This window comes from Dinoponera quadriceps, unplaced genomic scaffold, assembly GCF_001313825.1.
Source record: "Dinoponera quadriceps isolate SergipeBrazil2010 unplaced genomic scaffold, ASM131382v1 scaffold2094, whole genome shotgun sequence".
NCBI classification, from domain to species: domain Eukaryota; kingdom Metazoa; phylum Arthropoda; class Insecta; order Hymenoptera; family Formicidae; genus Dinoponera; species Dinoponera quadriceps.
The window spans coordinates 3,237-15,408 of record NW_014557105.1 but is presented as its reverse complement, the minus strand read 5'-3'; the positions used below and the strand labels follow the sequence as shown (position 1 = coordinate 15,408).

Genomic DNA, 12,172 nt, shown 5'->3' with positions numbered 1-12,172 from the left:
AATTGCTTTATTCCAAGAAGCAAATTTGTTTCAATTAAAGGAATATTATTAAATCGAATCTTTTTTCTCTATATATCCGATTTTCTATATATATATATATATATAATTTTTTCTCTCATTCAATTCGTACAAATTATTTTCGAAAAACGAGAACATGATATTTTTAACAGAATTATAAAGAATTTCTTCATGTCGGAACAACCCAAGTAGCAAAATGACATAAAACGACGTCTTCATGGCGTTTCTACCAATCAATAATACGTCATTTGAAACGTTATTCGACGTCACCTTGCTTGAGGAATTTTATCTTCACACGTAAGATTATATATTTTTGCTCACATATAAGAATGATAAGATAAGATGAATCTCGAATTTATACTAATGATTTTTTTCCCACGTAGAAACAAGATCGTATAGATTCAATGTGTGAAACTGATGTAGAAAAACGAGATATTTATATGATTCTTGTTTTTATTTGTACGTGAACCTCTCGTGAACAATTATTTATTTCCTATTTCAGGTGGAATGCAAACGTCATACACCGGCAACGTGGAGAAGGCGAGCCCACCGGCCTCGCGCAAAATGTTGCTCGACATGCGTATATATGTGTCCGTGTGGGTGTATGTCACGCACGTGTATGGCACTCTGTTAATTAAAACATATCGATGTTGAGAAAAAGAATCCGACTCACGCCGTCGGATCGTGGTAATGCACGGTGGAGAACACACGCCTCCGGAGCGTGGACCAATGGCTCCGGGAGAACGGCGAGCCCACCGCGTTCATCCGCGGTATTTAAAGCGCGGCATGACGTGCGGTACGCGATGAGACTACACTCGCCCGTTCTCGGAGAATCATCGCCGAAAGTCTTCCACACGTTTATCCTTCTCGGATCCCTCCCGGAGAAGTCATCCTGATGGTAAGAACAAGAATCGACGAAAAATTCCATTTTGCCGAATCTCGCGAAAAAACATTTGTCGAAGTTATCGCATTAACATAATATTTTGTGTTCTCTCTCTCTCTCTCTGCTTCAGACTACCTACACTGATAAAGGGTCGAAGGTAAGCGTCTCGTCGTGTCTCATCATCTGGAATTAAGTTACGAGTCAGATACTATCGCGTTATGTGTGCTTACATGATGCCGCGCTTTTCAGCCAGTCGGGGGGAAGTTCCTCAGCTTCGACCATGTGAAGTTCTGGGTCGGAAATGCAAAGCAGGTATAAATTCGAATAAAAAAAAAATATATATATATATATATGATTTTAAGGGCTCTGATTGGCCCTTTTACGCGAGAGAGCCTTAATTTGTTTAATTTATAATCCAGTATTCTTACATTCAGTATTCTCTCTCGTATTAATTATATGCTCGATGAAATATACTTCGCTTCTCTGAAAAACGTAATTATGTCTTTCACAGACCGCCAGTTTCTATCGATGCCGAATGGGCTTCGAACCCTTGGGATATCGTGGCCTGGAAACCGGCTCCAGACAAACAGCCGCGCACGTTGTCAAGCAGAACAAAGTGAGTAACTGCGACTTGAATGCGAGCGTGAAACGAAGCCGCCTCTAGGAGAGTTGTTCCGAAAGTTCCAACGTGAAGATCGATGAAGTTTTGCTTATTAGCAGCTACCAACGCGCGGGATCTTCTAATGTATCTAATTACGATCGTACTTGCAGATCATATTTGTATTCGAGTCGCCCTACGAACCCGACGATGAAGTGATGTCGAGACATCTCGCCAGACACGGGGACGGAGTGCGAGATGTGGCGTTCAGCGTCGAAGATATCGACACCATAGTGAAGGTAAGCATTTTGTCTTCCTCGAAATAGCGAGAACCATTAGGAAGTACGAAGTGAGTTAGAATTATTATTGGAATTGTGAGATAAAAAGAAAAATTTCATTATACGTTAGGAGTATGAATTAAATTGATAAAAAGTATGAAATAAATTTAGAACTTTTCTTAAAGTATAATATGGACTTCGAGGAAAATTCTCTCGAAATCTGAGTTGATTTTCTCATGTAACGTTCGATGGTGGACGACAATTGTGATGGAATTCATCGAAGCTGATGTTCTTAACAATTGCAGGTTGCCAAGAAAAAGGGCGCCAAGATAGTGCGCGACATATGGGAAGAGAGCGACGAGTACGGCACTGTGAGGATGGCCACCGTGAAAACTGTAAGTGGAAAAACCTGTCGAGAGACCGTTGATACTTTCTCCCAAGATAGTACAAAGTAGACCCATCCAAGATAGTACAAGATATCCCAAAATCATCAAGAATGTGTTCGTAATGAGGAGGGTCTTCGGACATTCTCCGGCATATCCAGATTGATCTTAAGACGTTTTATGCTGTCGGTAGACCATATTGGACATTGCTAAGTGAACTTAACATCAAATATTACAATAATGAAGGACAACAAGAGCCCATTCCTTCGTTATTGTATTTTATTTGATTTTAATCAATGAGTTTTTCAATCTCATTCACACTCGAACTTAATATCTTCGTTTTTGTTTTCCAGTACGGAGACACGCTTCACACGCTCATCGACCGAACGAAATACAAAGGCTTCTTTCTCCCAGGCTTCGTGAGGACGCCGGAAGACTGTCTTCTGAAACAATTGTACGTACAAAGCGCGGTCTTGCGTAGCGCATGTCCGCTACATATCGAATTGCTCGGAGGATACGTGCGATCTCATTTTTGAGAAAAACAAACAAAAGCGACGTTTCCTTAATTAAACGGTGATCTCGTGATTCTTCGCGCAATCGGAAAATTCCTGTCTTCTTGGGTCTTCTTGGTGCCGAAAATATATGTCTCTAAGGTGGCGCAAACTTTCCACGCAACTCGGTATTCCTGCGATATCTGTTTCTCATTCTCATCGACTTAAATCCATTGCAGACCGCGGACGAATCTAAATTTCGTAGACCATGTGGTGGGTAATCAGCCCGACAAGCAGATGGAACCTGTCGCTAAATGGTATGCAAATTCCTTTATTCGTAAACACGTTTATGCTAACAAGAAGTAATAAATAATTATAGTTCTTCCTGAACTTTACGTGACGTTGTTAGTTTTGTTACGAATCATCGATAAGGTATTCTGATATGATGACACGATATTCACGGTGAAACGTATAATATGTTAAAAATGTCGTTAAGAATGGGAGGAGGGAAGGAGGAGATACATTCGTTAGTACATTGAAAGAAAGAAAATACTACATTCAGGTAAATAATTACTCCAATACTCCTTAAAAAAATATTACTTGTATAATAAAATAGTCGTATGACCACTCGCTTTTACGGGAAATTACCCTTTTTCCAACCTAAACAAACAGGATCATATTTATTTAGCCAAATGCACGCTTTCACTATTAAAACCGACAGTTGTCGCGGGTTGAAAACGGTGAAATATTTTGTAAGGGATTTTATTTTATTACACTGGCATCATTCGGAAACGTTTAACATATTAAAATAGCCGTTTATTTCATAAACAAAGTAATTTATAAAAATACTGAACTATGATATTACATATATGTATATATCATAGCTTAGTATTATTATGTCAGAATACATAGTATATAATACATAGTATATAATACAAAAGAGGTGTAAATCTGACCGGGCAATCTCCACGTAGTACGCCTTGGATAATATCAATACCGGTGATACTGCAACTCTCAAGCCTTATAAAGTCTCGAAAGGTACTCAATGAAAAAACATTTCATTAGAGGGTTTTGAAAGGCCCTCGAGGTAAGCTACGAGAATATGCAATGAAAAATGGGAATTTCCGTTTAAGAAACTGAAAGTGACCCTCGTGTGATCTTCAAACGATTCACAAAACCTTCGTACAAAACATTTTTCTCTGAAATGCTTTGTTTTCGAGATACAAATTTGTCACGCTTTAACTGACTCACCCTGTATAACAGTATAGAGAATATTTATTACGCTAGAAAAAATTTCCCTTTTTCCTACAGGTACGAGGAGTGCTTGCAATTCCATCGATTCTGGTCGGTGGACGACACGCAGCTGCACACGCAGTACTCGGCACTGCGGTCCATTGTGATGACGAATTGGGAGGAAACAGTGAAGATGCCGATCAACGAGCCCGCGCCGGGCAAGAAGCGCTCGCAGATCCAAGAGTACGTCGAGTACTACGGCGGCGCCGGCGTGCAACACATCGCCCTCAATACCAGCGATATTATTACAGCGGTGGGTATTACGATCCGACGACTTTTGTGCCGACGATGCAGTAACGCGCACATGCAATCGAACGTAGCTCGAACGCGATCTAGAAGACGTTTCGAAGACCAATCTTGCGCTCGCAATTCGTAATAGTTACTTGGGAACCGTGGAACCGTGTGGATTCCAAGCTCCAAGTAGTGAAACCTGCGGAAGCAGTTTTCACGCAGTGTCGGCAGCTTGCTAGCAGAAATTCAACAGAATCTGTTGGCAGAGTACGATGAAAGATTAATGGCAGAAACCGAGCAGGATCCGTCGTTACGTAATCATTTATCCAATAAGCAAAATGTCAGGTAGCTCCTCGTGTTCCGCCTGCTGACATAACTTGACGGCAGATTGGTGGCAGCAACTAAGCAAAATCTGCAGTATATACTCCGTTTATAAATATATTTTTACAAATATTTAATAATTAAATATAAATTATATATAATAATTTATATCTTATAGAATTATATATATATATATATATATATAATATAATTATATATTTTTAAATGGAGCATACACGTACTGCAGATCCGGTTCAGTTTTCGCCGAGCCAACCTGCTATCAAGTTATGTTAGTAGGCTCCGTCGATAGAACATGAGGAGCTTAAGGCGAACACAGATGACTACAAACCTGCCGCGATATTCTGATCGAGTCCATTGTCAATTCGCCGGAATATTTTTGCTAAAATTTTGCTTATTGTGAAGTAGGCCAAAAAATCCGAGATTAAGGAGACACTTGGTGGATTTGACGCGCTATTGGCGCATCTTGAATTGGAAAAATTCCGGAATTTTCACGCACGATATGACACAAATGTCCGTAAAACGCTCCGTTTCCGCAGATAACGCATCTGCGCGCACGAGGAATGGATTTTCTCGAAGTGCCGGACAGTTACTACGATATGCTGAGAAACCGCCTGCAGCTCAGCGGCACGAAGATCGTGGAGGATTTGGATATACTGCAGGTATGTCCCCATCGTAAACAGTGACTCGATTATCCGTTAAGCGCAACGTACGTTATCAATTATTAATATGCCGCAGAAACTGAAGATACTGATAGATTACGACGAGAACGGCTATCTCCTGCAAATCTTCACGAAAAACATGCAGGACCGGCCGACGCTGTTCCTCGAAGTCATACAGAGGCGCAATCATAATGTGAGTAATTAAGAGTCCGAGTAATTAAACTTAAAAAAAAAAATCGATCACTTAACACGTTTGCCGCTCCCACACGCAAACACACGTGTGGCGCACCCTCACCAGAGACCAGTGAGCAATATTGAAAATCCACAGTACACGCAACGTGGACCGATATATTTTCAGTTCTGTCCGCACATTTCAGAATGGTGATTACAGCTATAATAACGACCTTCAATTTAAGCGCGGCAGCGAACGTGTTAAGCTTCGATGAGAAATCGACGAGTAGCGCGTGCTTCATTTTCACGTCTTCCGTTTTTCTTTTAGGGTTTCGGTGCCGGAAACTTCCAAGCGTTGTTCGAAGCGATCGAAATGGAGCAGGCGAAACGCGGAAATTTGTAAAACACACCGATATATACTCGTTGAACTAACAAATGCGATCGATCAGCGCGAAGCCGATTTTACACGATAGCGCCACGTGCGTTGCTCGATTTCATTCATTGGTCGTTCCGTGTGTGTATAAATTCCTCGTTCGGATGGACGAATTTTCTCTAACAGCCGAATATCGGCCCAACCTGCGCTCGCCGCATCGTGCGGAAGCAGTTCTTAAGCCGATCGCGGAACGTGCAATGAACGTCGGTCACTACCAATTAATTCCGTATTCTTGTATTTAATGGCCAACAGTCGTATTACAAAAATACACAGCATTAATGTAAAATATGTTACAATACATTTTGAAGCGTATGTAATAATGCAAACTTTACCTGCCGTCGAAAATCAAACTCTCTCGACAAGGATTACCTAAGTGTACGTCCCCGTTATGTATGTGTGTATTGTGCTACGACAAATTCGCGTATATAAGGTTAACCAAGTGACATAGATTCCTTTTTGAGAAGTAACGCATATCTACGTAATATATGTACACATATATATACACACACACATGCATACATATATATATATATATGTATATTACGGAGGAGAAACAAATTGTATTGTGTGTACGTGTATGTGTGTGTATGTGAGTGTACATGATTTCATTTATCTCTCGACGTCTATTTCCCTTTTTGTCGTGGCCAAGATATAAGCGGACAGATATTCTTCATATAAAACTTGTGATATCTAGAAAGAATGAGGGTGAAAGGATGCGGGGGGGAGGGGAGGGGAGAAAGGGCAGGGGATGTGGGGGTAAATATGCGATTGTGGCGAAGAGGGAAGGGATCGATGACGACGGGTGGCTGCGCTCACTTGGCTCGATCTCTTCGGGATGTCCGTCGCACGGCAACCCCCGCCTGCCGGTGATTGGTTACCAGTCGCGGTGAACCAGCCCGATCTCTCATTGTTCACGCGGTATCATGAATGCCAAGGCGAAAGATATCGTGCTGACAGAAGTATGAGTTCCCCATCGGCTTCAGCACAAAAGTCTGTGAGAAGGCGTGCGGCGGGTCCTCGTCTGCCTGTGTACAATCGGAGAGGCTTGAACGAAAACGGACTCGACGGAAGGCAACACGTTCGCGAGAGAGTGCAGGTCCTTTTTTTAGAAAACATCCTTCATCTATTACAAAAAGAAAATACGAGAGACTACTGCACTTCTGGGAGAGAGCTTTTTTTTAAAAAAACAGTTTCAAAGCTGCTTTTAGAAAAGAAGAGAGAGAGAGAGAGAGAGAGAGAGAAAAAAAGAGCAGCCTTCGTCGTGCCGTTATGCATTTCAGAAATAAATACGAGAGCCATACGTGTAGTAAAAATAACTGCATCCAGGCTTTGGTGAAATCATTTATGAGACATCGTATTATTAGCGGCGTAACACTGAGTGTGCGATCTACAGGCCTGTTCTCGTATGTTATAACGATATCGAATTAGAACATTGTTAGCGAAACACACCGCCCACCCGTCGGTACGCGATATTAAAGTGTCTGCCGATATTAATGCTGCGGCCACTTAAGTTAATTCAGCAAGAATCGTAAGATACGAGATAACTTACGACTTAGATCGAACGTGACTCGCTGGATTTGAAGCATAGAAACGCTGTAGCTGCAGGCATTTTATTAATAACGTAAGTGCGAACCATGTTGCTGCTTGCAATCATCAGTCCCAATTTGTTCAGCAATTTAATCTTATGCTACGTTAAGTCGCTTGTTTGCGACGTTGTTTATCGAGTAACTGGCGGGTTCGGTGTCTGGGAAAAACGCGTGCTGTGTCAGTACGGGATGGAAGCGGAGAATCGCGCGACATCCGATCCAGCGGGTGAAAAATTCGTCAACGGAAGGAGGAGGGCAGAAGTCAACGCAATAACAACCAAGCTACGTTGTGCATTACGTAAACAAAAAAAAAGGGGGAAAAGAAACACCTGGATTTCTCGAGGTGTTTACGGACATCTCAAACGCTCGCAACGAAGCTCACCTATAATGCAGAGAGNGGGGGGGGGGGGGGGGGGTAGCGGAGGCAAGAGGAACAGTTTTTTCCGATACCTGGTGCCTAAACCGTGTCGTGCAATGCGAGTCTGAAGATGTCGTGCTGCACGTAAAAGCTGGTGCCGACTGGCTTCAGGACAAACGTCTGGATGTACGCATGGGGCTGATCCTCATCGGTCTGCCCAAATCACGACAACACAATCAGCGAGTGAATTCTTTCTTATCGCTTCTTTCATCCTCGAGGTAGATTCGTGTAACGAGTTGTATCGAATCACATGAAGATTATAGGATTATGGGGGGGGGGAGAGAGAGAGAGAGAGAGAGAGAGAGAGAGAGAGAGAGAGAGAGAGCTATCGAGATATCAGGGTAGAATTGCAGATATAGAATGTTATAAATAGAAACTGAGGGCTAAACTGACTCGCTCGATTAGAGATCAATTGTTTTTCTAACATAATTGCACCGGATGTATCGCGTCTAATACATCAGACTTCTTTCTCTTTCTGCAAATATATGCGTGAGACTGAAAGAAATATTAAGAATATAGGATACGCGGGAATTAAATTACTGAACTGAATTGGATTGACAATGACACCTGTTCCGGCTTGAATTTTACACAGAACCAACGTCACTCTTGACCGCGCAATACTTGACGCTACCTCGACTACAGAACGTAGCTAGATGGTTTGTGGAGATTTGCCATTTGACATTGCTCTTATAAGAGCGGTTAGTTAACCAATATTTAGCTAACCAATATGAACAGACAACTATCTAGCAGCTCTATGTTATACTAACAATTCTTTTTCTCACCTGCAGCCTTCCTAATACATTAATGAGAACTCCACCGTCAAACATAGGTTGCGAATCGATCGCTGTTATTATCCGATTTATCTTTTGGAAAGATAAGCTCTGGAAACAAAAGGAACAAGTCAATACGACAGTGTGAAACATCTTGTTGGTAATATTTCAACACTTTTAACAAATAATCTTCAGACTAAAGTGGCAGAATGTTTGACAACAGATTACAGGATGGTCCTTGGTACATCTTCTGTACAAGTGGCCGAAAAGCAAGGGTGACAAGAATATGCATCAACAGACAACGCTCGGATCGAATTGGGTAGGCATTGCTCGAGCTTACTCACAGTTAATTTCTCCATTATCTTCATGGCACCTTGTAACTGTAGACCCTCGAACGTCATAAAGGAGGTCTCCGTCTGCGAAAACAGGTTATGTTAGGCGGCACTGTTACGGCGGACGAACGGTAGGCAATGTGGAACAACGACGATCGGCACTTACATTATACATGTTTATAAGATTCGGCCTCTGTGCTGGGTCGTCGAAGAGCATGTAATACTGCTGAACGAAGCCCTTACCGATCGCCTCGTACTGCGCGTTCATCGTTACGATGCAGCGGGAACCCGAGAAATCGCTACGAGACCGTACGGTGTCCGATAGCCGATGCGCTGTGAAAAAGTAGCGTTGACACGCCGATAAATACGAGCGTGCCTCTCTGCTTCGTCCGCTCTCCTTCACGCCGCTCGCTCGCTCGCACCCTCGTCTCTCGTCGACTCGCGGTAAGTTCGTTCTATCCGGGCTACGTTCCGAAGTGTGCCGACAATACCGCTGTCCGATAGTACAGCTGCGTTCCGATATTTACCGTTTAAGCCCGCGTCAGTTCTCGATAGATTTAGTAACGTAGAAGAAATGCTGCGTTCCGATTGGTTAATCTTCAGTGTGTCACTAGATCTATGAGAAAACAAGCATCGTACGACGTAGGGACGGGCAAAATCATCGAGTGTTGAGACTTCGATGTTCACTGGTTTCTGCCTACAGGACGCGGTGATGCTTGCCGCGCGCGGCAAGCATTCTGCCGCGTTTTGCGGACGGAAGCCATAACCTAGCGTGATTTGTGTGTACTTTCTCAGAGGGCGTATCGAAAACAATCCCCTGAGAAACGCACAAGGATGGCTGTTCTCAGGTTTCCTTCTGTTCGTGTGCAGCAGCCTCCGGCATGCCCCGATGCGGTGTAGGTGCGGGTGACCGGGTTCGCTGCAACTTAAAACTCAGTCTCCCGCGAGGTGAGCGTCGCTCGATGACGACAGGATGAGCGAAGTCGCAGGGAACACGTGCCAGGAACACGCGGACGATGCGGTCACTTTGGGCACACACGTGATAATCAAGAAGCAAAGCTACAGTAAGGTGTACAAGGTGTCTAAAAACGGTATTCTGACGCTCGGTAAGGACCAGGTGGAGATGCGCGAGATCATCGGCAAGCCGTTCTGGAGCACCTTCGAGATGGTGTCGGTGCAAAACGGCAACAGAACCTTCACCCTGAAGCTGGCCGAGCAGACGGAGTCGTGGGACGACCTGAAGGGCGAGCTGAGTGGACACGACAATCGCTCGATCACGGACGACGGTATGTCGCAGAAGCTGTCGAAGGAGGAGATCCTGCAGCTGCAGGAAACCGGCAAGACCGGCAAGGAGATCATCGGCAGCCTTATAGAAAACAGCAAGTCCTTCGCCGCCAAGACCGAGTATTCCCAGGAGAAATACATCAGGAAGAAGGAGCGCAAGTACTTCAAGTTCCTGACGGTATGCCGACCCACCGTGGCCTCGCTGCACGAGGTGTACTTCAGACTGAACCACGACAAGATCGGAGGACTGCGAATGGATGCACTGGCGCAGATTTTGTCCTATAGTGATGTGCAGTCGGACGGCCTGCACATGCTGTACGACAGTGGATCCCAAGGACTGCCCGCCGCAGCAATGTTGGACAGGATAGGTGCCGGCACCAGTGGTCACCTGATCAATCTGCATCCGGGTAATATACCTCAGACCACTATCGTTCAGGCCATGAACTTTCCTCAAGAGTTGAAGGACAGGCACGTCGCGGTGAACATCTACAGCTTCCTGAGATTACACTACCAGGGCGAGTCGAGCGTGTTGGATAGCATTATCGCGTGTAAGAATACCGTTGGTAACAGAACAAAAAAGCCGGAGGACTCAATAGAGACAACTGAAAGAGCTAATGATGGAACCAACAGTGATCCGGTGTTGAATTTAGATGACGAGGATATCAAATTGGATGATAGGACAGAAACAGATGTTGCATCGGTCGCAAATGAGGAGTGTGGCAATACTTTAAAACGGAAACTCGACGAACCGGAGAACGTGGTGCCCGCGAAGAAGCCGAAGTGGTTCTTCGAGACGCAACGCGCGGTGGAGCTGTTGAAAACGTCCAAGGCTCGTGGCCTGACTGTCGTAGCCAAGGAGCATCCTTTGAATATTGTAACCGCCCTCTTGCCCTTCCTGGGCGCGTCACGACCCTTTGTTATCTTCCATGCGCATCGAGAGCCGCTGCAAGAGACTTATATAGAACTCAAGCAAAAGCGCAGTGTGATAAACCTAAGATTGTTCACGAACTTTCTGCGTTCGTATCAAGTGTTGACCGACAGGACTCACCCTAATATATTGACCAGCGATACCGGTGGTTATATTTTGACAGGATATCTAGTTGAATAACAAGAAAAGTGTACTTTAATAGATTTTGATATGATGATCCCGTCAGCGTGTACTCGTCAAATTCAAATATTAAGGAATAAGATGTACAGCCGACAGAAAGGGATAGAAATTATAGTTGAATTGAAAGATTGTAATAAAGTAAAAGCAAGAAATAAAGTTTTTTATATCATATATATATATATATATATATATCTATGAGCGCGAGCGTGGCATGGTAGACAACGCACCAGTCTGTTATAGAGGCCCCAGGTTCGATCCCCGGCAGAACCAGAAAAATTTTCATACGCTCGTAGCTCCTCTTCGGTGGTCCGGCAAACCACCAAGAGTAATCACATGCCAAGAAAACTTCTCTCCAACTGCTGTTTGGAACCGGCGTTAAACTGTAGGTCCCATATGCATGTGTACAATCTGGGTGCACACCACATGCATATGTAAAGAGAGAGAAGTAGGCCAGGGCCCGGCCTTGGACTGTTGTTGCGCCATAGTAGTAGTATATACATATATATCTATATTTATGTACTGTATGATACACAAGATGTTTCAACATTATGGAACCATCAAGCGTGAATTTAAGCTTAAAGCCTTAAATTTTCATTGTAAACCCCGCTTTAGGGTGCTATTTCATGTATCGTACGACAAGTATTGTGGAATGTGCCGATTGGTTGTCGGATAGAAAATTTCTAGGGTGTCTAGGAAAAATATTAGAGACAGCCAATTGGCATATCGGGCAAACTCGTATATGTAATACCAGTTATATACGAACGCTAGTGCCGGTCAACAGAAGATATTTCAAACCTTAAGCCTTAAGAAATTGACCAATCACAGTCAAATATAAAGAGAATAATTAAATGGCTTCTGCCCACAAGACGCTTGGCACACGGCGAAAGTTCACGC

General features: G+C 43.7%; 3 protein-coding genes across 6 annotated transcripts; 2 read left to right on the top strand and 1 right to left on the bottom strand.

Moving 5' to 3' along the window:
- The first annotated feature begins 705 nt into the window (after positions 1 to 705).
- LOC106748684 (4-hydroxyphenylpyruvate dioxygenase) lies at positions 706 to 6,066 on the top strand. Its single transcript, XM_014627463.1, has 12 exons — positions 706 to 916; positions 1,032 to 1,058; positions 1,151 to 1,213; positions 1,413 to 1,517; positions 1,673 to 1,798; positions 2,083 to 2,172; positions 2,514 to 2,614; positions 2,891 to 2,968; positions 3,963 to 4,197; positions 5,054 to 5,176; positions 5,253 to 5,369; positions 5,676 to 6,066. Exons 1-12 carry the CDS (start codon positions 914 to 916, stop codon positions 5,748 to 5,750), a joined length of 1,143 nt encoding a protein of 380 aa, XP_014482949.1. The 5' UTR covers positions 706 to 913; the 3' UTR covers positions 5,751 to 6,066.
- Positions 4,328 to 9,391, bottom strand: LOC106748685 (probable nuclear transport factor 2). 4 transcript variants are annotated; one of them, XR_001374780.1, is made up of 5 exons: positions 9,053 to 9,253; positions 8,899 to 8,970; positions 8,567 to 8,665; positions 6,597 to 6,805; positions 4,328 to 4,431 (listed from the first exon to the last, which is right to left on the bottom strand). XR_001374780.1 is itself a non-coding variant. In XM_014627466.1 (5 exons), exons 1-4 carry the CDS (start codon positions 9,152 to 9,154, stop codon positions 7,824 to 7,826), a joined length of 387 nt encoding a protein of 128 aa, XP_014482952.1. In that variant the 5' UTR covers positions 9,155 to 9,391; the 3' UTR covers positions 6,720 to 6,805; positions 7,817 to 7,823. The 4 variants fall into 4 exon arrangements, 3 of the variants coding, with proteins under 3 accessions (XP_014482951.1, XP_014482952.1, XP_014482950.1); XM_014627466.1 differs by lacking the exon at positions 4,328 to 4,431 and adding an exon at positions 7,817 to 7,937 and having other exon boundaries at positions 6,720 to 6,805; positions 9,053 to 9,391; XM_014627464.1 differs by lacking the exons at positions 4,328 to 4,431; positions 6,597 to 6,805 and adding exons at positions 6,826 to 6,903; positions 7,817 to 7,937.
- On the top strand, positions 9,307 to 11,449 carry LOC106748682 (tRNA (adenine(58)-N(1))-methyltransferase non-catalytic subunit TRM6). Its single transcript, XM_014627462.1, has one exon. It carries the CDS (start codon positions 9,860 to 9,862, stop codon positions 11,276 to 11,278), a length of 1,419 nt encoding a protein of 472 aa, XP_014482948.1. The 5' UTR covers positions 9,307 to 9,859; the 3' UTR covers positions 11,279 to 11,449.
- Positions 11,450 to 12,172: the final 723 nt, after the last annotated feature.

Coding starts and splice junctions, on each gene's coding strand:
- LOC106748685 (XM_014627465.1), bottom strand. CDS start 9,154: ATGAACGCGCAGTACGAGGCGATCGGTAAGGGCTTCGTTCAGCAGTAT. Junction 8,971..9,052: donor ATCTTATAAACATGTATAAT/GTAAGTGCCGAT, acceptor CTGTTTTCGCAG/ACGGAGACCTCCTTTATGAC. Junction 6,806..8,566: donor ATGTATTAGGAAGGCTGCAG/GTGAGAAAAAGA, acceptor GATTGTACACAG/GCAGACGAGGACCCGCCGCA.
- LOC106748684 (XM_014627463.1), top strand. Junction 1,059..1,150: donor ACACTGATAAAGGGTCGAAG/GTAAGCGTCTCG, acceptor CGCGCTTTTCAG/CCAGTCGGGGGGAAGTTCCT. Junction 1,214..1,412: donor GGGTCGGAAATGCAAAGCAG/GTATAAATTCGA, acceptor TGTCTTTCACAG/ACCGCCAGTTTCTATCGATG.
- LOC106748682 (XM_014627462.1), top strand. CDS start 9,860: ATGAGCGAAGTCGCAGGGAACACGTGCCAGGAACACGCGGACGATGCG.